The sequence below is a fragment of the Poromitra crassiceps genome, assembly GCF_964638095.1.
Source record: "Poromitra crassiceps genome assembly, chromosome: 1".
NCBI classification, from domain to species: Eukaryota; Metazoa; Chordata; class Actinopteri; order Beryciformes; family Melamphaidae; genus Poromitra; species Poromitra crassiceps.
The window spans coordinates 70,744,466-70,769,327 of NC_139623.1; the positions used below are offsets into that span (position 1 = coordinate 70,744,466).

The following is a 24,862-nucleotide window of genomic DNA, read 5'->3' on the forward strand; positions in this document are numbered from 1 at the left end:
TATATATATGCGGAAGCGGAGCGGGGCGCAGGTCTCATGTCTGCGGGGTGGGGTGGGTTGCGGTACTGACTGATCATATGAGCGGGTTCGCGGAGCGGGGTCGGTACTGCACGTCGCGGGGCCGGGCGGAACCGGGTCTTGAAAATCAGACCCGCGCAGGACTCTGGCCTACATCAGCTTGTTTGGAAACAGTCTACCAGGCGTGCTGAGCACGTTGCTAGCGTATGACGTCACACGCTGCACACACATAGAATTAGAGTGAATAGAATGGCCCCTATGGATCGGTCTATGGATCGGGCCATTTGCCACCGATACCCGATCTAGAATTTTGTGCTATATCGGGGCCGATACCCGATACCAGTATCGGATCGGTGCGCCCCTAATCACACGGCTGTTTACATGCTTTTCTGAAAGGCTAGTTATTAGCTAGCTGTTAGCGATCATGGATGTTCTCTTTCTCCCTCTTGGTAAGATGTTATATTAGTCTAGGGAAAATAAGGTTTGACCTTAAACTAATTGCAACAGAATTTATTTTCACATTTTTATGTTTATATTGATGCCCGAAACACTATATTAAAAATCCCAGAAAATCCCATTAGTGGAAATATGTTAAAATTACATTTTTTCAAAATGGCTGCCATTATTAAAATGTTGGCCATATCTTGACTCCAACTAGACCTAGAATTACAAATTTGGTGTCTATTTCCACATTTTTGGGGGCAAGGAATCCACAGAAATGGTTGTTGAGTCTAAGTAGAACAGATTTTTATTTTCTCATGTAACTATGTAGTCGTAATACAACATGTCATTTCTCACAATGTTAGCTACAACTTCGTATTTGTTAATCATACACATTTTGGGTGATACCCATTACCCTTGAGCATATTGAAGTGCTTGCCATTGAAAAAAAAAGTTTGTTGTTTCATATTTCCAATTAAAAATGTGTTACGGTAATGAATTTATTCCCCCACAGTGTCTCTAAAAGTGTCTGGAAATACATCAAAAATGAGCACATCTATCTATCTAAGGGAGCTAGGGCTCTGTTTGTTTGTCTGTTTGTCTGTCCGTCCCACTGATGACATCATCTCGAGCAATTGTGATGTCATCAGTGATGTCACTCAAGCAATTGTGATGTCATCAGTGATGTCATAAATCCTTCCTGGCTCACCCTATATAAGTGGATGCAGTGTGTCTTTTTACACGCAAGCATCCAGTCCATAAAACACCACCAGCAAGCATCCAGTCTGTCCATAAGACGAAAAAGCAGCTCCTGCTGGTACATCAGTTGTGTGACCCCACAGACCTGCAGCGTAGGACCGAAGAGATACAAACTCCCCAGGTGGCTATTAATCGCTCAGCCTCCCTCTCCATCTAACATCAACTTCACCAGTACCTCATCCACGCTACAACAGTGAGGCAACAGGCAAGTAACTACTACTTTTGTTTGTGAATATATTGATTCCTACTTGTATTGTTGTGAGATGCCTCGCAACAAAAAACGGAATCAGATGATGAAAAAGCTACATGCTGCAAAGAAACCTGAACCTGCTTTGAATCCCATAGTTTTAGCTATGCAATGTTCTAAGCAGACTGGATGGCATGCAGCAGAAGCAGATGATAGAACGCTCATCCATAAGAGACTTGAGACTTGACTTGGACTTGTGACCAAAGACGTGAGACTTGACTTGGAGTATAGATAAAAGACTTCAGCCTTGACTTGGGGACTCTAGCTCAAAGCCTTGAGACTTGCCCGGCCACGACCCATTGCTGTGCAGCAGCTATAATTGTTTATTTATGTTTGTTTATTGTTTATTTGCACAAAGAAAATGAATAACAACAGATAGTACCTTAGAAAGTATCTTAATTAGCTATTATTAAGCTATACCTATTAGTAAGCTATTAGCTAACTAGTAAGTGCTTATTAAGCTAGCCTACTTTGAATGGTAACACACAAAGACTGTCATTGGTAACAGACGATAAATGGCGGTCAACTTATCCATAACCTTTGGATATGGAGAATACTTAGCCTACCTGTCCACTCGTCTGCATGTTTGAGCTACAACTTGCGCTGTGCCTTGCCAAAATCAAATTGCCTCCAATGCGAAGCAGCTGCTTTAATGCGAGCTGCAGGGCTAGCTCAGCGAGCTGCAAGGCAGGCGAACTTGCGTAGGGTGCAAGATGCCTAGTGGATTATAATTTCAATTTGAATGGTGAAATTAGATCCTACTTGATATCTTGAGTTTTGCTATGAGTTGTACCATGTTCATGAGAATCACACACCTGTGGCATTCTCAATCCTCCCATAGGACATGGATGAAAGGCCAGGGGGTCTCTGATTTTGGATATTGATGTGTCCAACTGCTGCTATGTCACAGCTATCAGAGGTACTGGTTTGGCTCTCTGGTGTAACTCCAGCTATAATGCCCATAACATGGAATGTGTTGTGGCCATCAATGGTTCTGATGTTATGGTCCAATAAGTGGGCGGGCGGTGTGTGTGCCACGATTGTGATGTCACAATTGTCATGTATCAGTGATGTCATCAGTGATGTCACTTGAGCAATTGTGATGTCATCAGTGATGTCACTTGAGCAATTGTGATGTCATCAGTGATGTCACTTGAGCAATTGTGATGTCATCAGTGATGTCACTTGAGCAATTGTGATGTCATCAGTGATGTCACTCGAGCAATTGTGATGTCATCAGTGATGTAATAAATCCTTCTGTGGTGTTTTATGGCAGTTGGCATCCTTTATGTTGCATTACCGCCTGGCTGAGGCTTTATAAGTGGTTGGAGTATAAGTAGGGAGAAGAGCACAAGTGGTAGGCTACATCATCTCCAGAGTAAGTGTTTATTGTTTATTTATGTTTGTTTATTGTTTATTTGCACAAAGAAAATGAATAACAGATAGTACAAGTATCTTAATAAACTATTATTAAGCTATACCTATTATAGCTAACTAGTAAGTGCTTAATAAGCTAGCCTACTTTGAATGGTAACAGACAATGACTGTCATTGGTAACAGACAATAAATGGTGGTCAACTTACCCATAACCTTCGGATATGGAGACTTAGCCTACCTGTCCACTCGTCTGCATGTTTGAGCTACAACTTGCGCTGTGCCTTGCTGAAATCAAATTGCCTCCAATGCGAGACTGGTGAATGACATGACTATGAAGTTATGGTTTGCGATGGCTGTCTGAGGGAACAAGATGTGCATGAAAACTCACCCTTTTCCACTAACTATTAGAACATATTAGCCACACTTACATTTTTTATGTTTTGTTTTGTTATGTTACAGTATGTTTGGTAGAGCTTTTCCCTAGCCCCACCCCTTTCCTGACCACACCCCCTCCCACCTCCCACATACACTCCCCCCCGATACACCTGTCCATGCCCCCTACCCACCTCTCGAATCCAGACTCTCTACGACCTTCCTATCCCTAGCAACAGACTCTTTTCCCTAGCCCCGCCCCCTCCATTGAGCCGACCCGGATCAGATCCGCCCCAAAATGTAATGGGTTCTTCCTTGGCCCATGCTACACACTTCCACCAAGTTTCATGAAAATCGGCCCAGTAGTTTTGCCGTAATCCTCCTGCTAACAGACAAACGGTCAGACAAACGGCACCGAAAACATCACCTCCTTTGTGGAGACAATGCCAAATTTGAGAATGTTCCACTACTGGGATTTTCTGGGATTTTCAGTATGTTAAATTGGAAGGTTTCAAGAGCTGAATACAACACAAATAATTTCTGTTGCAATTTGTTTAAGGTTGGGTCATTTTTTCTCACAGATTCCCTAGACTATATGTTTGTGAACCTTGCTGTGCATAATATTACTTATTTGCAGGAGTGCATGGGAGACGTCTCCCGTTGGTGTTGATCTCCAGTGTGATGGCAGAGAAACGTGTGTGTGCTGCGTCGCGTGTAACGTTAGTTAGAAGAGGCACACACACACACAAACAGACATTAAAACAATAAAAATAATCGCACCCTGCCTGTTGCGGTTATATAATCGCACGTGCTGACATTGCGATGGTGATTGGATTAATCGTGCAGCACTAGTCCAGGTTGTAAAAAAGTGGATTTCTCCTTTAATACAACACTTTGAAGGCCTTATTCGACTTCCTTGTACACGACACAATGCATTTCTCTGCATCATGCACTCATATATATATATATATATATATATATATATATATATATATATATATATATAGTATATATATATATATATATATAGTATATATATATCTTGTACACGACACAATGCATTTCTCTGCATCATGCACTCATATATATATATATATATATATATATATATATATATATAGTATATATATCTTGTACACGACACAATGCATTTCTCTTTCTCATGCACTCGTATATATATATATATATATATATATATATATATATATATAATATATTGTATATATATATCTTGTACACGACACAATGCATTTCTCTTTCTCATGCACTCACATTTCTCTGTATTGAAAGGTGATAGCTCTTTAACTCATCCTCCTTACTGAGCAAGACACTGTGGTTCAGCATTATCTATAACTAGTGATGGCCAAACAGGCTTTACAGCCAATTGTGTCAAAAATTGGTTCACTGCTCAAAGTCTCAAATAACACAGTGCACGTGTAGTATGACATCTGCTGGACACGCACGTGTATGACATCTGCTGGACAACACGTGTATGACATCTGCTGGACAACAAACGCACATGCTCCATTATTGGTCATCTCCCCAGTGTTTTCATGCGTTTTTCAGTATGTACAAAATGTGATGATCACAGAAACCTGTACCATACAGATCATGTCAACATCGACAAATATTGGTTATCAACCATAACTCCAATGTTAACTCATTGAGTGCCAGCCACTTTTGGAGAACGGACGCTCCCAGTGCCAGAGTTTCAGAGCGTTTTCAGTGATTTCTCGAGGCCCACAGAATATAGTGTGATATTACTATGTAAACACCGAACACGCCCAAAGAACGATGAGAGTCTATTGTATCATCAGCAAAAACAAGTTTATTGATATCATTTTCCGTTCTTTAGTTATCAGCCGGAGAAGATAGGTTGATTTCAGCAAAAACAGACGTTTCAGACTAGAAGCTGAGATAATCAGCCTTTTGTGAAATGAAACATTTCAAGCACATCACTGACTCTGAAGCTAATATTTTCTGATGTAGTGACACCTCAAAAATAATTTCCTTCAATAAAAGAGCGAAAACAAAGGAATTTTGTTTGGCAAAATAATCTTTTTTAGCTGCAACCAGCAGCGCTGGCCCCTGCTGCGCAGACCCTACACTTTCTTGCTGGTCTTGATTTACTGCTGGTGGGCATCAGATATTCTAGCTTGTGTTTGCCAACCAATCTGTCCATCGAGCCTGCTGTCTGGGTCTGTCTGGGTCGGTGTTGTATGCTGCCCTGCGTGCCCCACCCCCCTCGACTGCAAACCCCTCCTCCGTGGGTGTGGCTCTGGTGGCTCTGTGCTGCGTTTGCTCTGCACTGAAAACCCAGCTTTTTCACAGCGTTCCGCATGTATTTGTCACCAGCTCCCAGCGCTTCCAACTGAGAATAATAACAACTCCACAACTAATCATGTGGACGCGCTATCGCAGCGGAGACGGAGGGGCTCAATTGTGGCAGCAGATTGGCTGCTGCAGGCACAGCTAACGTTATGCTTCATGCATATCGATGCATACCGATGCGGTTTCCGTGTCCCCACGGCTGCTTCTCTGTTTTTTTTCCTCACCTTTCTCTAATCTGGAGAGCACTGTCGCCACCTAATGGGTCCGTAAAATAGCTTTTACACATTCAACATCCACCATACTTTCACAGGAGATGCATCTGGCTTTGATCCACGTCCCACCGTCAAAAAACGCATTTGACGCCGATCGACGTCATTGGCACTCAACGTTACTATTTGATTTGACGCCGATCGACGTCATTGGCACTCAATGAGTTAATTTCCGTTTCATCAGTATCGGTCAAGATTGTCATATCTGTTCAGCCTTACTCTCTCTCTGTCCATCAGTTGTCATTGCATCCTAATTTAAGTGGTAGTCTGTACAGTAGTAGGCGGTTCCTCCTCTTTGCCAGCTTCAATAGCCTTTCCATCCGTTTTCTCCTATTTCCTCCTCCTGTCCTGCTATACCAAATCCCAGGTGCTTTTTAAATGATGATGTCAGCTCCAGTTCTCTCCATGCACTTTGTTGCTGGATGAAGCCATGTGTTGCCGTGTGTCATCATGTAGCCACACAGAAATGTTGACCACGGATGAGTCATACTTTTCTCTCTGCTTCTCTTTGTTCCCATTCAGCTAAATAAGAGGTTCATTCTGAGTTTCCTGCATGCACATGGAAAGCTCTTCACTAAAGTGGGGTGAGTGCTTATTTTCTTGTGTTCTGACTCTTCAATTTTTGGAGTGGATGAGTTTCAGAGCGACTATAGTCTCAATCATCTGTGTGTCTGTCTTGTCTATTTCTTACACAGTATGGAGTCCTTCCCTGGAGTGGCAAGCCGTGTCCTGCAGGAGTTTAGGGCATTGCTCCAGCATAGCCCCTCCCCTCTGGGCAGCACGCGCATGCTGCAGATAATCACCATCAACATGTTCACCATACACAACGCCCACAGCAGAGGTAACTAGGGATGGGACTCGATACCCATCGATACTCGATGTCCAAATTTCTCAAAACCCGAAAATCAATAAGGTCCGACCTTATCGATACTGTTATCGAGTAGCCGCCGCTGGTCCATTAATTCCCCCCCGCCAGTCTTTCCCCTCTGATCTGTGCGCTGAATTCGCTGTCAAGCGCCCTGAGGCTGTCACTGACTCAAGCCTGTGCTGCCGTGCAGATGTGACTCACGTGAGTGACTGTCTTAAGTAATAAAACTTGTAATTCGATTAAGGATTGAATCACGTGCATCACGCGTGATGCGACACGCCTCCTGTTCACTATTCATTTCATTTGGTTGCGAACTTGCATGACAGACCAGTCGACACAGGAGGAAGCCACAGGATGAAATGATAAAAAAGCTTGGCTACACTTCACCAAAGTGAAAGACACACCTGAAGCCAAATGCCACCCAAGGTATGCATTGTCCACGGACGCCACGCAAGTCCCGTTCGTTGACATAATCCACTTGATAAAATAATCCCAAAATATGCGGTCCCAGGCAGTGATGAAAGTTCCTTGTGCCATGCATCCTGCTCTGTGACACGTCATGACATGTACCGTTGTCCGACCATATTAGGAGGGCAGGCGGCAATGTAGCCTAATAGGTGACTGTGGGTGTAGAGCAGTGGTTCCCAACCACCGCGCCGTGGACCGGTACCGGGCCGCGAGCCCGGTCAAAAAAAAATATATATACTTTTTTTTTTTACAAACATAAATAAACGTCAACTTGAAACTATGTTTCAACTACCACACAGCCTATAATATTATAGCCTATGTTTATTTTTTTATTTTTTTTATTATTATTATTATTAAAATTGACAACTGGTCCGAGACTTTTTTTTCCATCTATCTACCGGTCCTTGGCACAAAAAAGGTTGGGAACCCCTGACTGTAGAGCATTGATTGTATATATTAGGTATAGAGGCTAGTGTGGATATGTGGATATTCAATGTGTATTCCGTAAAAAAAAAAAGCCCAAATAGTTTGCAGTGCACAATAAATGTGTTTTCACAGCAATATAAAATTGAGAGAGGGAATATTATGACCTGTTTAACTCCTAACAGGTTGTTATAGGCTATAAAAAAAATACTAATGCCAAGATTTTTGTTTCAATCAAAGCAAATATTAAAATTAAAATACAACCATTAATTTCATAATAGTTGTTTCCACTGGTTCAGTATCAGTACAGAGCACATCTTGAAAAGTCTGGAAACAAATCATAGTGGTGTAAGGGTAACAGTTACTCGGTATGTGAATAACATTTATTTTCTTTATTGTTGGAAAAAGTGTTGCTGAGTGCTGATGTCTGTGCCGCTGATATTATTTTACTATTTGCATGTCATCATGTGGGCCCTATTCCTTTTCAAAAAAATGCACAGCAACAGCATCATCAGTTTTTGTTTATTGGAGGCGAGGCTAATCAGTCATGTCTTTCCACCAAATAATACAAAAGAAAAGTATCGATAGTGGACCTGATAAGGACCCGGTTCGTTAAGCAGACTCGAAAATGGTATCAATATCAATCAAAATTAACGAGTCCCATCAGATTTACAGAAAATAGCACAAATGCGTGACTTTTGAATAACTTTTTTTTATGTAGAAATGTGATTAACATATGAATTTTATTGGATGCAAACTCTTAAAATGTGCTTCCATATAAGAAAAATATTTAGACCTGTAAGCATGTGTGAACTTTAGAACTCTTAGCTTTAGGAGCTAATATATCATCATCAAATATGATAGAACCAACAACATAGGTAATCACATTTCTCTGTTGATCTGTGTTCTGTGTTGTACTTGGACTTTGCACAATGAATTGCTTGTATTGATACTACAGGTATTAACATACTGTCTGTACCTAACTAGTATTTGGGAAGCATTGTTCCAGTTTAAAGTCTTGCTTGTCTGTGTTTATCAGATGGGGAAGGAGATGTGCGCTCCGTTCTGCAGGAGCAGACCACTGCCTTGGGCCTGGCCATGTTTGCCCTCCTGGTGCAGCGCTGCACAGAGCTGCTCAGAGAGACACCTGCAGGTACACACACAGTAAGCTCCATGTGTTTGGTCAGCAACACTTTTATTATTATTATTATTATTATTATGGCTCTGCCGCCATATCTAATACAAGCAATTAGCCGTTTATTTGAACTAGAAACAGAGCGTGCTCCTTTCTAGCCTGCGTGTCTTGTCGTTGTCCTCCTTCCCCTCGCTCATTTCTACCGTACCACGTTGGTTTTCCCTCAAGGTCTCACCCGCTTCGCGGACTCGCAGATGCAGCTCAAGCGCTATGGAGAATACAGTAATGCAAGACCGCATGGCTCACTAGTGAACAACTGAACTGCATTTATTATACAACAATTTGGTTTATTAAAACTTTGGGACTTTGGGATTGCCTCACAGTTATCAAAACATTGAGCTATATACAATGTATTTCCATACATCACTGTATCACAGCAAACCATTCAAATGAATAGAAGAACCTGGAAGTAGGTTGTCATCGTACATGTTTTTTTCCCCTTCTTTTTTGACGCACAAGTTGGATAGCTGTTTTTGATTTTGGCTCTCATGCCTTATCAGGGTATCCACGGGGTCTGGAAAAGTCTTGAAAGTTGGGAATTCAATTTAGGGAAAATCAAGACCCTTGAAAAGTATTGAAAAGTCTTAGGTGGATTTCAAATTTAAGACCCTTTAAATGTTATTTTTTCGATGTGAATAGATGTGTTTTCATGACGTTCATTTACGCTGAGTTAAAAGATAATTTGCGTGCTTTTAAAAGAAATAATGTAACGTTACATGCATGTGACAGTGTGTCCGTGTGGGTGTGTCGTGGGCGTCCCCCCCTCCTCTCCTTCACTGATTCAGTGCTTGCTTCAACACAACAAACATGGCTGCTGTGAGCGCATGCGGTCTTGTCCGGTCTAGAGAGCGAAATATGGAGTTATTTTGCTTACGTTACGTTGCTGACAGGGATGGACACTACATAGCCCGTCTGTAAACAATGTTTAAAAGTGCGGAGGCGAACTGGCGAAGGGAGCTGACCAAACCCGACAAACATCGCGACTTCACAGAGCAACAGGTAGCAAATGTGATCGATAACATAATTACACTCCCTCAAATAAGTCGTCAAACGATTTTTATTTTGTGACAGCAAACATTTTTCACCGTCAGTTTGACGAAGACGTGTGCTCAGTACGAGCGACCCTCTGCCAAGTAACGTTATTGAGTCATGATGCTGTTTATTTAATAGGGTGATCTGGTTGTAAAAATAAAACAATGGGGTGATCTGGTTGTAAAAATAAAACATTTATATCAGAAACACGTTGAAAGCAGTGATTGATGATCAATGAAATCTAACCCATCATCATTGGGAGGTTGATTCTGGCACTCAATATTACGGGTGGGCAATATGTCGATTTGATATCAATATTGTGATATGAGACTGTATATGGCAAGGGTGTCCAAACCTTTTTGAAAACCGTTTTAACCTCAGGATTGCTGCATATACCCTGCTTATGCTGTGGTAAACCTGTGATTGTTGCTGTTACAAGCCAAAGGTCTCAGTGTATCTGTGTGTTAGTCACACACAATATATCATAGAAACAGTTGACTTGAATTTGGCACATAATACATTTTGCCATTGATATCTGGCACAGAATGTGATGATTTGCTTAAGGGCAGTACTGTATACTATATAGTATACTGTACTATACTGTAGCAATTAACTGAACACTTTCAAGCATTGTCCCTCATTTGTGGAGCCGTTATAAAATTATACGTTTCAATTGTTTTCATTGACTAGCCCATTGCACGGGCATTTGAGCATGTGGGCAACATATCAGGTTTTATTTGTTTATAAAATCAAAAGTTTCTCCTGTATCAGGACCAATCCAAATGGAGGATGGAGATGAGGGGGGTAAAGGGGAGGAGCTGGAGGGCATGGTGAAGGTCTCTGCCTGCTCATTGGACCTTAGAGAACTGCTGCCAAGCGTCAAGGTCTGGTCTGACTGGATGTTGGGACAACCAGACCAGTGGATCCCCCCACCATGCAATATAGAGTGAGTAGATTGAATTGCTACCTGCCCCTTGCATCAGATCATGATGTCTACTGCTGTTTATTGTTGGTTGTTTGCTGACTACAGACACACACATACGACAGGCACATACACACAACTAGGGGTGTCGCGGTACGTGTATTCGTCCCGTGACTTCACGGTACGGACATCACAGTTCGGTACGTGAAGCGACACGACAAATACGTCAAATCCAGAAGGTGGTGTGGTAAAGCACCTAAACACTGTTTGAACGCCATTAAATTGAATTGAATTAAACGCCACAGAAGAAGACACACCAAAACAACACAAGGTGCCATAGAAATCCGCGTTCACTGAATGGAACGTTTTGTGGAGAGGAAACATTACCGGGGGGGTCGCTCCAGAACAGACGGAACAAACCACAACAATATTGAAGCGTCCAGTAGGGCTGCTCGATTAATCGAATTTTAATCTAGATTACGATTTGGGCTGTCCACGATTATGAAAACAAGATAATTGACATCAAACGATTTTGCGGCTCTTGTCTCTCTCGTTCTGTCTTGTGTTGTAAATCAAGCGCGCCCCTTCCTTTGCTCGGCCCCTCCCCCAAAGCCCAAAGAAGCACACCAGCTCGAGTTGTGACTGTCGTGTGAAGAGCCACAGGCACGTCGCACGTTTCTCCTCCCCGCTTATTTCACAGAAAGAGAGCCGCTGGTCGAGAAAAGAGGTGAAACAACGTATGTGGGGTGGAAACACTATGGTTTCGCCGAGTTTAAAGGTCCTTACACTGCGCATATCTTGCACTGTTTGTTCCAAGTCTGTGCCTGTGATTGACAGGTGGGTCAAAACTCGCATCGCAATTCCGTGCTGTATATTCGCATCGCTCTTGATGTGTAACTTACAGCGATGCGAATATACAGCACGGAATTGCGATGCGAGTTTTGACCCACCTGTCAAGATATGCGCGGTCGTGGCATCACCCCGCAACACGACCTCTCCCTCTGTTTAATCACTTGAAATCCACTCACAAAGTGGTCTATGACCAAGAAATAACGCTAAATGAACAAAAAGACAAAGTCCCATCTAGTTACTCCTGCCACCGCAAAGTGTCATCGATTCAGGACACTCTTTACAATGCGACCGCATTGATATGATGCATGAATATGCATTCAACAGCTAACGGTCTCACAGATAAACATTAACAATAGCCTATTATGAACCTAAACGTAAGTCGCTTTGGATAAAACCATCTGCCAAATGAGTAATTTAATGTAGCCTAATGTAAACGAACGTTACTCAATAGCGTTCTCATTTGGTTAGATTTGAGGTTTAAGGACTACGGTACTAGTTCAGATGTTTACCAACATATTGAATGTAGATTAATAGTTGCAGTTGGTTGTGGCAGTTCACTGCAACATAGTAGGCCTATTGAACCGATCAACTCAGATGTCCATGTCCAAAGACTGGAAGCATTATGGTTGTTGTCATGTCCAGCAAGAGCTGTGTCTCCAGCCAAGAAGAAGCCAGACATCCGCTTTTCTCAAATGGTACCAAGTCCCTTGAGAACTTGCCTCCCACCCAAGATGCACTGATTCAGCATGTAAAATGGGGACTGCTTGCAGGCCAGCTTCTACTGGAATCAGGCAACCTCTGTCCAGCAAAACATCCAGAGTTCAGTACGTGGGGCTGGTACTGGGACTCCATGACCAAGACTTTGGAACCTTACTGGACCCATCTTCCAGATGCCAGTATAGCCTGAGTCATCATTCTCTGCTGCGTCTGCAAAAAGTCATGTAGTGGGTGCTGTGAATACTGTAAAGCTGGAGCCCGTGGCACCTCAATGTGGATGCAAGAGTGCCTGTACCAACAATGAGGGTCGAGACAACAATATTTTAGTAATCTGGCTGTGGATATAAGGATATAAACAAAAACCACTTGTCATCTGAAGTCTTTTATGCAAAATCAGTCACCCTGGTAAATCAAAAGGACTGAGCACTTCTAACTCAATTCAACCTATGGACATAAGTAGGCTACTACTCACTTGTACATATAGGCACCAATATATGTTTTGTTCTGTTGTTTTTGTTTCTGATATTGTAATATTTTGTTCAAATTCTAAACACCTTTGATCAGTATTGATAGCATTTCACATTTATGGAGAGCATTGATGCACAGACTGGCTATTACCTGTATCAATGGGAATGGGTTCTACTCTATTTGTCTAATTGTTTCAATAAAATCTGTAAGATACATACTGTAGATTGTTTGTTTCCACCAGTTTGATGGTAAGTTATTCTTACAAGTCTACACTCAATCTGGGTGAAAGTGTATGTAAAAAAAGAAAATTTGTTTAGCGGCCATATTGGTAGCCTATTTACTATGCAAAGTAGAGTGCTATAGATGGATTCAATCATAAATCTGAGTATTACAATGTGTTTCTAAAACTCAAAAACCATAAAATGGACACCGAGTTTACTAAAAGCATCAACAGTTATGTTAAAACTCATATTCAGGTAGTCGCCATCTTGGAAATATGCAGATTAGGGGTCCACACACATCTTCATTAGTAAAGATAAGCATTCCAACACCTTTCTAATGGTCAAAAAACATAAGATAGACACCAAGTCTGTATTTCTATCTCATCTCTTTCAAAAGTTATAGCCAAAATCTTTTTCGGACAGTGGTCATATTGGATCTGGCCGCCATGGTGACCCCGGGGGTCACCGGCTCGGGCACTCTGGCTCAATTGTTAGAGCATGCCCTGGGCTAATTCTGGGCAAAATCTGGTGCTTTTAGACTTGATTTGCATGAACTTAGCCTCAAATGTCCCTAAAAGTCCCGCAATTATGTTTTGCATGGTGTTATAAATCGAGTGATAACACACATTTAGCTACCATTGGTGCAATGCTCTCACATATTTTCTAACTCTAGAGATGTATACCTTGCCAACAGTGCTGTAGTGGTAAAAAAAAAAAGGTGGGTAAACTATACTTTTGACTCGAGGCAGCTTTCTCACGCGGCACCGGCAGTGTTATAACGGCGGATAAATAAGCTTCGGTGAGTATATAGAACAACTTCATCTGAATCATATAGCCCTATAAGGTATATCAGGGGGGTCCCCCACATTTCTGAGTAGCCAGCCAGATAGAAAAAGTAGCTGGCTATGGGATGGGCCTTGCCCCTCAAGGGGGGTCCGGGGGGATTCCCCCCCGGAAGATTTTTTTTTTACATTTTAAAGTAAAATTCATCAACCTGGTGCATTTGAGAGCAAAATGAACTACACACATCTCTAATGTGTTGTGACTTTACAAATAATTAGGCCTAAACAATCAATATAAAATGTATTTATTGAACATTTGTTGAATTTCTCCAGGTATGAAAAGTTAAATTATACAGTAGGTAGCCTACTTTAAAGGACCTTGTATGAACCCAGTATATACAGTTTGAAGAGTAATATAGTTCTCTCTCTCACACACACTGTACCTGTGATTGTCAGCTTCAGCTTTATAGCTAAAAGTATGTAGACAGATTGAATCTGTGATTCTTGAATACCAATATATATACCGGACGGCACGGTGGCTCAGTGGTTAACACTGTTGCCTCACAGCAAGAAGGTCCCGGGTTCGAACCCCGGTCTGTCCCATGTCCTTTCTGTGTGGAGTTTGCATGTTCTCCCCGTGTCCGTGTGGGTTTTCTCCGGGTGCTCCGGTTTCCTCCCACCATCAAAGAAAGACATGTATGTTAGGGTTAATACTCCTGTCAGTGCCCCTGACCAAGGTACTGGCAAAATAGCTGGAGTTGGTCCCCGGGCGCTGCACAGTGGCTGCCCACTGCTCCTAGTTCTAGGAAGGTTCCTAGTAGAGGATGGGTCAAATGCAGAGGATGAATTTCCCCAAGGGGATAAATAAAGGATAACTTAACTTATATAATTCAAACTGTCCACAAACACATTGGGCAAGGATAGGTAGACAACATACTGTACATGGAAATAAAAGTGGTTCTGCCACTCTGGCCACTAAATTTTAGTCAGCCAATATTTATTTATACAGATCTCGGCACAACAAACACCAGTATGTTTCTAGATAGTTTTCAACATAGTCGTATTATATTGGCTTTACACAGTAGCACCTGGACTATTCAAGTCGACTTGCACGCACCTAATGTTACAAACTTTACTTGATCAGAGGGAAATCAATCATGTTTACACCAGTGATTCACTCTTCAGTTGTAAAACGGTGAGCCTATATGATTTTCCCCACTCCGGACACACATTTTTAACCAACCTTACCTATGTTCAGCTCTCCAAATGCGCATTGCGCATCGCTGGCACAATGGCACCGTTAAGTTGTTTGAAGGGAGCGCTGTCTGGGCAGGCAAGCACAGCTCGATAAAGGCACCAACGTGACCGGGGCCGTGTACCTTTCCCGCGGAGCGCTCCACAAAAATAGGCTACGGTTCGCGGAGATCCTGGTCAGTGCCATGCCCATGTGTAATCTTTTTTCTTTTCTTTTGGTGTGTGACGTGCTTGGCGTGGTCTCCGCATCAACGGAGTTTACGCGAACGTGTTAAAACTCGTGCAATAATAAGTGTGCATAAACGATTTAAACATGTGAGTAAACGATCTTAAAAGGTGCCTAAACGCTGCAGAGCATTGAAAAGGTACGTAAACGCCGTTTACGTGTGTTTAGCCACCACTACAGCCCTGCTTGCCAAAAATCAATATGAGCATTATTCCCAACCCTTCTGGCCCATGGACTAATATGTAGATACTAAGATTTATTTTGCAAGATTTTGAGAGTAAATTAGACACTTTTTTCAAATGTTTTTGAGTTTTACTATACCAAACCTGTTAAAATCATTAAAACAACCCTCTCAATCAATTCCTCATGCAGAAATCATACAGAAAAGTGGTGTCATTTGTCTCTGTATGACGTCTAGTTCAAAAGTTATGACCTTTATCCATTTTCATCAGACATCGCAAAGATGGCCGCCAAACGGACCCATGGGACACTATTTCAACGGGGTAACAACAAAATTTGTTTATTAGACACCTTGAGGAGTACAAAAATCTATGTTAGAAAAATATATCTTTCGGGTGCGCGGGGACCCCCCGTTCCTACTAGACTACCTTGTCATGTTCCAATAATCCATTAGATGACCGAACGTAATCATTATGGTAAACAAAACTCGCATCCAATAACGTTAGCGTACTTACTGGGAAAGTGAAACCAACCCCGCTGTCTGTCAGACAGTGGGGGAGGGGTGGGTGGGAGTATTAGGTTACTCCACACATGTACTCTGTTTACAAACTTGTGTACAATAAAGTGGGGGGAAATGCCTTTGCCCTGTCAAACAGCTGGAATACAGACATCTGAGAGGGAGGTGCACCCCACACTTTGAAAATCACTGCTCTAGAGTAAAACCTTTTTGTGTGGATTGCCTAGATCTTATTAAATAGTGGACATTTATTCATTCCCACTTATTAGACACTATTTCTGATGGTAAAATGAGCGTAAAAAGCAAAACACAGAATTCAGAAAAATTCAAAGGGAAAAAAACGGAATTTGGGATTTGTTGCTTTTTTTTCTCCGTTGTACCGTATTCGTACCGAACCGTGACTTTTGTGTACCGTGACACCCCTACACACAACAGACACTTTTTGTTTGAAATACTGTCTCTCACAACTGCTCCTCTGCCTCCAGTTGTAGCCCTGATGTTTGGCAGTGCCTGGCTGACTTGTGTAACGTGCTGGCGCGTGTTGACCACGGGGAGGCGCCGCTGTACAAAGCAGACACGGACGAAGGCGAGGGAGATGAGGAGCTGAGTGTGCTGCTCCTGGAGGAGGACAGGCTGCTGGCCGGCTTCATACCGTTGCTGGCTGCACCACAGGAGCCCTGCTACGTAGACAAACACACCGACACGGTGAGGGGAGGAGCCATGGTGTCTTAGCACATGGACATACAGCAGCCCTGCTACTTGCACATGCCACTACAACTAGGCCTGAAGGATATTGACCAAAACATCTCATTGATTATTTGACAGAATATTGCAATTGCGATTGAAACGGATTGATATCAAGTTTTTCTTGTCAATATTTTGGAACTTTAAAATTGTTTAAAGAAAAGTGATTTTGTTGGGGGGGAACATGCAGGATATAGTGAGTTTGAGTATGATGAAAGGCTTTCACTAATACTCTACTTATTTCTCATGTTCTTCAGCTGTAGCCACTACTGTACAATATGCATCACTTTTAGTGTCACCTGTTTTTACCTGTACTCTTGAACTCTCTTCACCCATCCTCTCTCTCTCTCTCACACACACACATTCTTCAGGCTATAGCGGCAGATTGTAAGAGAGTGACAGTGCTCAAGTACTTCCTGGAGGCTTTGTGTGGACAGGAAGAGCCTCTGTTGGCCTTCAAAGGAGGTAAATACATCTCTATGGCAACCTCTCCTCTGCCTAGCCGCTCGCAGGATGGAAGGAACAGGCAGGATTCTCAGACAGAGAAAGAGGTGAGACTCTTCTTCTTCTTCTCTCTCTAACCCTTCCCCCAATCCACCTAAAGCCCCTCCAGTCCGTTTTATCATTTTAAAGATATTTCATGTGTAGCTTTTCTGCTCTGCTAATTAGCCAAAGTGTTTGCCACTGTATTTTGTTGACAACCTTATTCTGGGCTCAAAGTCTTAAAATATAGCTCGTGCCAGAAACGGGTGCTGACGTCAGACATTATGTTGTCTAACGAGTGACGTGTCATAGACAAATACAATATTTAATATTACAGTGAATTAGGGATGCACGGTATACCGGTACCACAATGGTACCGCGCTACCCTGTCGTTAAAAACAATACTATACAACGTTAATTTAGTACCGATACTTTTTAAAAATGTCATGAGTTGTGTCAGTGTGCGACCGGCGCTGTTGGCGCCGCTCACCAAACGTCTGGGAGCCGCAACGAGCGGATGAGCGAACATTTAACCAAACTGCATTCAAAAACATGCACTTTTAACGAGGAAGAGAGCGGGATAATAGATGACTCACATCCAGAATTGACATTTTATTCACTTACTGTAACCTCTCCATGGATTATATATATGCCGAATTGAAGAGTGCCGTCTGGTAATACATTTTACGTACCTCTGTATAATCATGAACGGCTATGTGATGTTTTTCATAGCGAGACAAATGCACACACGTGTAACGTTAGCAGCTCCGCAGAGGCAGACAGCAGGGTGCTCTCTGTCACCAAGCCATCATGATTCCCTCCACTTCAGTCTGAATATCAGGCTAGGATGTTTTCACATCAGAGAACGGGGTTCATTTCCCTTGTTCGAGGGTTTGCCTGGCGGCGTCTGGAGATCTTTTAATCACGTCAATTAATTGCCCCTCTTCTTCAACATTCCTGATATTAGGCATAATGGTAGTGGGTGGAACATTACGTGGACAATAGGCTACCGCATTTTCTTTTGCCAACTTTCTGAAAATTCGATTAAAAGTTGCAATACCTTTGGTTGGAAACCCAGCGACAGGTGAATGGATCCAACACACATCGAACCAGGCTATTTCTCTCCGACATGCAATCCTGACTTGTTCAAAGAGTTCGGTTCAAAGACCGACCGTTTTAGCGAATGTGAAGGACAACATGCAGCATGCCCTCATAAGTCAAACGCGTGTAAACAAGTTCGCTCCGCGGCACGGAGTTTGACGAGGCAATTAAGGCAATAGATATGTGCTGTGTAGTATGAGCACAGAGAGGATGAACAGTCATGACATGACGGTGTATATAAAGCAAATATCAAAGAAATCATAAACTCAAGTAGCCTACATCAGACCACTGCATAATGCAAAAGCCCCAATAACACCATGGCCCTGACTCAAATATGTACTAAATAATTAAATCAAGGCCATAGAGTGTCATTAAACCCTTACATGGCATGCAGCAATCCATGTCCCCCATACTAATATTTACAATAATCCAATTATTAATGATATAGTGATTTATTGTCAAAAACACACCTGACATGAAAAATTACACCATATAATAAACCACCACCATAGCATATATTTCAATAGCCTATTTATTGTGCATGCAAATAAGAAACATAATGACATTCATTAATACACAGGACAACATGTTAATATTCCTTGTGCCAAAAGAAAACACATTTAGAAGCCCACGATTATTAGCCCACATGCAGTGCAGTGTACTAAAGTGAACACAAAATGAAATGACTCAATACACTACACCTTGGCAGAGTTCTGCTAAACAAATAGAAAGGGAGAAAATGTGCTCAGTAGAGTACTGGGCACATGTTTCCTGATGTTTTAGGTTTTTGCCGTGGTATCGTTTCAGTATCGGTATCGAGATACTTAGGCAGGTATCGGTATCGAACTCATAATTTTGGTATCGTGACATCCCTACAGTGAATACAATTTGCCGTTAGCTTGGCCGCTAGCCTGCTATGTTTGCTAACTACCGTAAGTGTTCTGGCCATTCGTTCTGGCTCAAAACGCCGCAATATGCTCTTTCCATATCTTTTCCATATAAGTCCACCAGTTTTGATATCTGTTGGCTGGTTGTTGGTATTTATAACGATATTGTGCGTTTTGGATGAACATTTTGTGGAGATAAGAGGCAGCCATACTGTTTCCGGTCTACTGGCCGGAAGGGAGACAAAGATCGTATTGAAGGTAGGAGCGAGGCTCTTATCCTTTTTGGACAACAGTGCTCCAGCCATGATGTTGCAGTGGAACACGTTGGTATAAGCCTTTGGTTCTTACCAATAGACGAACTTTGGCGCAAATGATTAGACTGGTGACGTAGTTTATTCCGGCGCATGCGGCTTTGCGTTTCCACTGTACAACCAGGGATTGTACAAAGGCGGAAAACTGTCCGGAGGGGAACTTTAACTCCATCTATTTCCTTTTCATCTTTCCACCCCACACTCCTCTCTTCCACTCTTTCAGCGACACAAAAGGATGTCAATGCTGAAATGAAATGTTCGTTGCAATTCAACAGAGGCCATTGAATTGAAAGTAACGGAAGCCAAATGGTTGAAAATGTCTTATCCTCGTCTGTGCCCTATTTTGTCAGGGTGATGATGTCATAGTGGAGGCAGAGTCATCGCTCTCTGCATCAGACGGAGAGGTTGATGTGGAGGAGGAAGGAGATAGTGAGAATGACATCAGAGAGCTGAGGGCTCGTCGCCATGCCCTCGCCAACAAACTGGCCCAACAGCAGAGACGCATGGACAAGAGACAGGTAAGACACGCGGCATAACAACACACCTCCCGATAAATACACATCTGGATAGAAAATAACAAGCCAGGTTACTACCGTAAATTCCGGACTATAAGCAGCGGCTTTTTTCCCGTTTTTTGGCCTTTTTTGCCCCCTGCGGCTTATATAACGGTGCGTCTTATCTATGGATTTTTTCCAAAAAAAAAAAAAAAAATCTCTCTTTTTTAGCACTCTTTCTAACTATAAATCCACTTCTGTTTTAATTTCCTCTCTTGCCCTCTTTTAACAACATAACATAACATAACATAACACAACACAGGTAAGCAGAAAGAAAAAGAGAAGCAATCACGCCATGAATGAGGAAATGACTCACCTGCTGGAGGCTGGAGATACACGCTTGGGCTAAACTTTTACTCCGTGAAACACTATCGATTAAGTCCGACATCGCTCAGAGGTTTTGAGCAGCTTGAAAACAAGTTTGAAAACGTGCAGAAGTCCATCCACTCACTCACTAAAGAAACTAAGGCAACCGTGAACAGAGTTTATAATGCGGAAAAGCGCATCCGCGCACTGGAGGACAAAAACAACACAGTGAGTCCGAAAATGGATAAAATGCAAAATCGAAACCCTGCACACGCAGGTTGATGACTTAATCAGCAGGAGTAAAAGAAATAACATTCGCCTGATCAATGTAAAAGAGGAGCTGAGATTGGTGACATGGACGCTTTTGTGGCAAAATCCTGTGTTACATCCTGGACCTGAAGGAAGGCGAGAAACCACCAGAGGTGGACAGGGCACACCGGGCGCCTCGGCCACGTCCAGACCCCGGCCTGCCACCGAGGGCCATCTTCATCTGCCTACTCCGCTGGCCCGACCGTCAACTCATCCTCCAGGCTGCGGGGAAGAAGCCCCTCACCTGGGAGGGTACGCGCTTTTTCGTCCCGGCAGGACCTCTCCGCGTTGGTGCAACAGAAACGCGCAACATACAACAGCATCATCGAGTCAATGGATATCGCTTTGGCGTACTGTACCCAGCGAGACTCGTCATAACCAGACCGGACTATCTTTAGCACTCTTTCTAACTATAAATCCACTTCTGTTTTAATTTCCTCTCTTGCCCTCTTTTCACCACACCGCGGACACTGTGTGCCCAGCGGCGGAACAAGAGCTCAAAGTGAAACTGCCGAATATCTTTTGAGTTGGACTGGTCAATAGTACTGTGAGTAACTAAAATAAAAAAATAAAAAACGGAATTCTCTCTTCTTTAGCACTCTTTCTAACTATAAATCCACTTCTGTTTTAATTTCCTCTCTTGCCCTCTTTTCACCACACCGCGGACACTGTGTGCACTGTAAAAAAAACAAAAAATACCACAATGTGTGATTTTGTCTGGGGATTAGTGACCTGACTTTTGTTTTGTTGAAATGTTAATAAATGGGAGCTTCCCCAAACAGCCATCTGTTTCCCGACAATCCCCTCTGTGCACGAAGCCTTACATATGGTAATTAAACATCAAAACACCCGCGGCTTATAGACCGGTGCGGCTTATAGAAGAAAAAAATAGTCACCTTTGAAGGTGCGGCTTATAGACCGGTGCGTCTTATAGTCCGGAATTTACGGTAGTCTGTCTTTCTGTTAACATTACAAACTGATCAATTCTTACAATTTTACAATCTGCTGATAGACAGACACACATGTACAAGTGAATGTGGCTCACATCAAAATTGACAACAGATGTAAAAAACAAAACAATCCCACACCCAGCTGTTGAAGTAAGCGGTGCCGATATGATGAGAGTAGGGCTGGGTCGGTTTGAAAATTTTAAAACCGGTTCGATATTGCTGTCTAAACCGGATCGAACCGGTATACCGATTTTTTTTTGTAATTTTTTTTTTTTTTTTTTTTTTTTTTTTTAAGCAGGGCTCCCGAGTGTGGCCCATAACTGTCTGTAGTGCAACTTCAGTCCACCTGATAGCGATAATACACCTCTAAGCTGGTATTGTCAACCAGCAATGATACTGAATAAAAAGAAGCAGGACACCTGTGTAACAAACACACCCTGTATTTATTTCTCATAACTATTCAGCTCAACTTTTCTTCTAAACATCAAAATAATAAATGAAATAAGACTTCTGCCTATAGTGCAACTTGAGAAAAGGCTAATAAAAACACAAGCAGTGCAATCAGAATGGATTGGCTTACAGCTGAGCTGCCTTATAAACTTCAAAACTCACAAATTCACACAATATAGGGCCTAGGCATGGGTCGGTTTGAACATTTTGAAACCGGTTCGATATTCCCCAAAAAAACGTATCAAAGCGGCTGCAGTTGGTGGCGATAATGCACCTCTAAGCTGGTATGCTGCCAACCAGCACGAACACTGAATACAAATAAGCAGAACCTTTTAACTGTAACAACACACTGTTTTTATTTCTCATAACTATTCAGCTTAACTTTTCTTCAAACATCAACATAATAAACAAAATAAGACTTTTGCCTACTAGTGCAACTTGAGAAGAGGCTAATACGAACAATAGTGCAATCAGAATGGACTGGCAAAAAAAAAAAAAAAATTTTGAGGATTAAATGTCACTGCCAAAAATAGAATGATAGTACGTGATAGAGAATGGAATTTTAACCACTCTTCATCTGCTAAATGTATATATAACAGCTGATATAGCCTAAACCAAATTAATCAAAACCAGGAGTCCAGGAAGATGTCTTAATGAAAGTATATTTGTTACCATAACATTCTCTGTCAATATGTATTGTCAGAGGACTGAATCTCAATGTACACATTCTGATACGTTATACAGAGTCAAATATTCAGCCATGACTGACAGTTTGACTTTATACTCAGAGAGAGGAGGAAAGGCAGAGAGGAGGGGGGATGAACTTTGGAAATGTGTGTGCATCGTGCATTCTGACAGGGAAACTGTTATCAGTTGTTATGGGACGCGATGCACTGTCCAAGGTTTCAGCAAAAGGAGAGAAGTCCTCAATGCCACGGGTGAATCTATATGTGTCAGATGTCATGTCATGTTAACTTATAGCATTAATTATGCGTGTGCAAATATAGCTTATTGATTAGGAAATGCGAATGGAACTTATATTTTTCTCCAACAGTACGTAAACAGCCAGTGTGATTGACAGTGCATGTGTGTCTCCAGGCGGTGCTACAGACCGGTGGTGTGTTGGAGCTGGAGGTGCAGCCTCTCTTCTTGGTTCCAGATACCAATGGATTCATTGATCACCTAGATGGGCTGAAGAAACTCCTCCAGTGTGGCACATATATACTGGTGGTGCCGCTCATAGGTAAGACTCAGAGACAGAGGCAAAGTAAAGGCGATTTTTACGTACCTCGGTTTCGGGGCTCACGGTTCGGTACGAATACGGTACCACGGAGAGAAAAAAAGCAACAAATCCCAAATTCATTTTTTTCCCCTTTGACTTTTTCTGAATTCTGTGTTTTGCTTTTTACGCTCATTTTACCATCAGAAATAGTGTCTAATAAGTGGGAATTAATACATGTCCACTATTTAATAAGATCTAGGCAATCCACACAAAAAGGTTTTATCTAGAGCAGCGATTTTCAAAGTGTGGGGTGCGCCTCCCTCTCAGATGTCTGTATTCCAGCTGTTTGACAGGGCAAAGGCATTTCCCCCCACTTTAAATCTTTATTGTACACAAGTTTGTCAACAGAGTACATGTGTGGAGTAGCCTAATACTCCCACCCACCCCTCCCCTGCTGTCAGACAGACATTGGGGTTGGTTTCACTTTCCAAGTAAGTACGCTAACGTCATTGGATGCAAGTTTTGTTTACCATAATGATTACGTTCGGTCATCTAATGGATTATTGGAACATGACAAGGAGTCATCCCCTCTTCCTCACCGCATCTTGCTTGTCATCCCACGCGATGTAAGTTGCTTGTTTACAAGTTAACAGCTTTGTCAGTGTTATGTAACGTTTAGCCGCAACGCACACCTATAAAGGACTTTGTCGCGGCTACGTAACATTACATTAGCAATAGCAAGCTTACCTCGTTGGCTTGATGTTGACAGAATTTGCAAAGCAGTTTATCGCCTGAGGCATAAAAGTCATTAGGATACTGCTCTGCACAAAACGTTCCATTCAGTGAAAGCAGATTTCTATGACCCTTGTGTTGTTTTGGTGTGTCTTCTTCTGTGGCGTTTAATTCAATTCAATTTAATGGCATTCAAACAGAGTTTAGGTGCTTTACCAAACCACCTTCTGGATTTGACGTATTCGTCGTGTCGCTTCACGCATCGAACCGTGATGCCCATACCGTGAAGTCATGGGACGAATACACGTACCGCGACACCCCTAGTGTGTGTAGCATGCCCATACTCTGTGTGCGAGCTTCAGAAGAAAGCAGAAGGGGCGGTGGTGGCCCAACGGTTAGAGAAGTGAGCTTGTGAAGGTCGTCGGTTCAATCCCCGGGACCGGCAGGATAAATCTGGGTGGGGAAAGTGAAATGGCAGCGCTTGCCCCTCCCTCATTACCACCACTGAGGTGCCCTTGAGCAAGGCCCTTAACCCCCAACTGCTCCAGTGGAGCTGATCAGAGGCCAGCAGATCAGACTGTGGTTGTACTGGGCAGCTTCCAGGTATGAATGTGAACTGGGCGCTCCTGAAAAAGAGAGCATTGCTCTCAGTGAGACTTCCCCTGTGTAAATAAAGGTTAAAATCAAATAAACATTTACCAATTATTATTCAAACCCAAGCCCGACACTCATTTGCAGGCTGCAAGCGGAGGTGTGGTTCATCTGAAGCCGACAGTTTTTTCCTCCTGCAAATAGTGCAGGACATCGCTGTTCAGTCTGTCCTTACAGCTTATTGCTTAGCGAACTTTTTTTATTTTCACATTAAAGACCGTGG

The 24,862-nt window shown here is 42.5% G+C and overlaps 1 protein-coding gene across 1 annotated transcript in view; it reads left to right on the forward strand.

The window, feature by feature from the left end:
- Nucleotides 1-24,862, forward strand: part of smg6 (SMG6 nonsense mediated mRNA decay factor) — a 54,125-nt gene that overhangs the window by 24,512 nt on the left and 4,751 nt on the right. Inside the window, exons 8-15 of the mRNA XM_083635327.1 lie at nucleotides 6,337-6,398; nucleotides 6,510-6,655; nucleotides 8,613-8,726; nucleotides 10,572-10,746; nucleotides 16,425-16,644; nucleotides 17,055-17,234; nucleotides 19,816-19,983; nucleotides 23,133-23,277. Of these exons, the coding sequence (XP_083491453.1) occupies nucleotides 6,337-6,398; nucleotides 6,510-6,655; nucleotides 8,613-8,726; nucleotides 10,572-10,746; nucleotides 16,425-16,644; nucleotides 17,055-17,234; nucleotides 19,816-19,983; nucleotides 23,133-23,277 (1,210 nt within the window). The remainder of the gene's footprint in view (nucleotides 1-6,336; nucleotides 6,399-6,509; nucleotides 6,656-8,612; nucleotides 8,727-10,571; nucleotides 10,747-16,424; nucleotides 16,645-17,054; nucleotides 17,235-19,815; nucleotides 19,984-23,132; nucleotides 23,278-24,862) is intronic.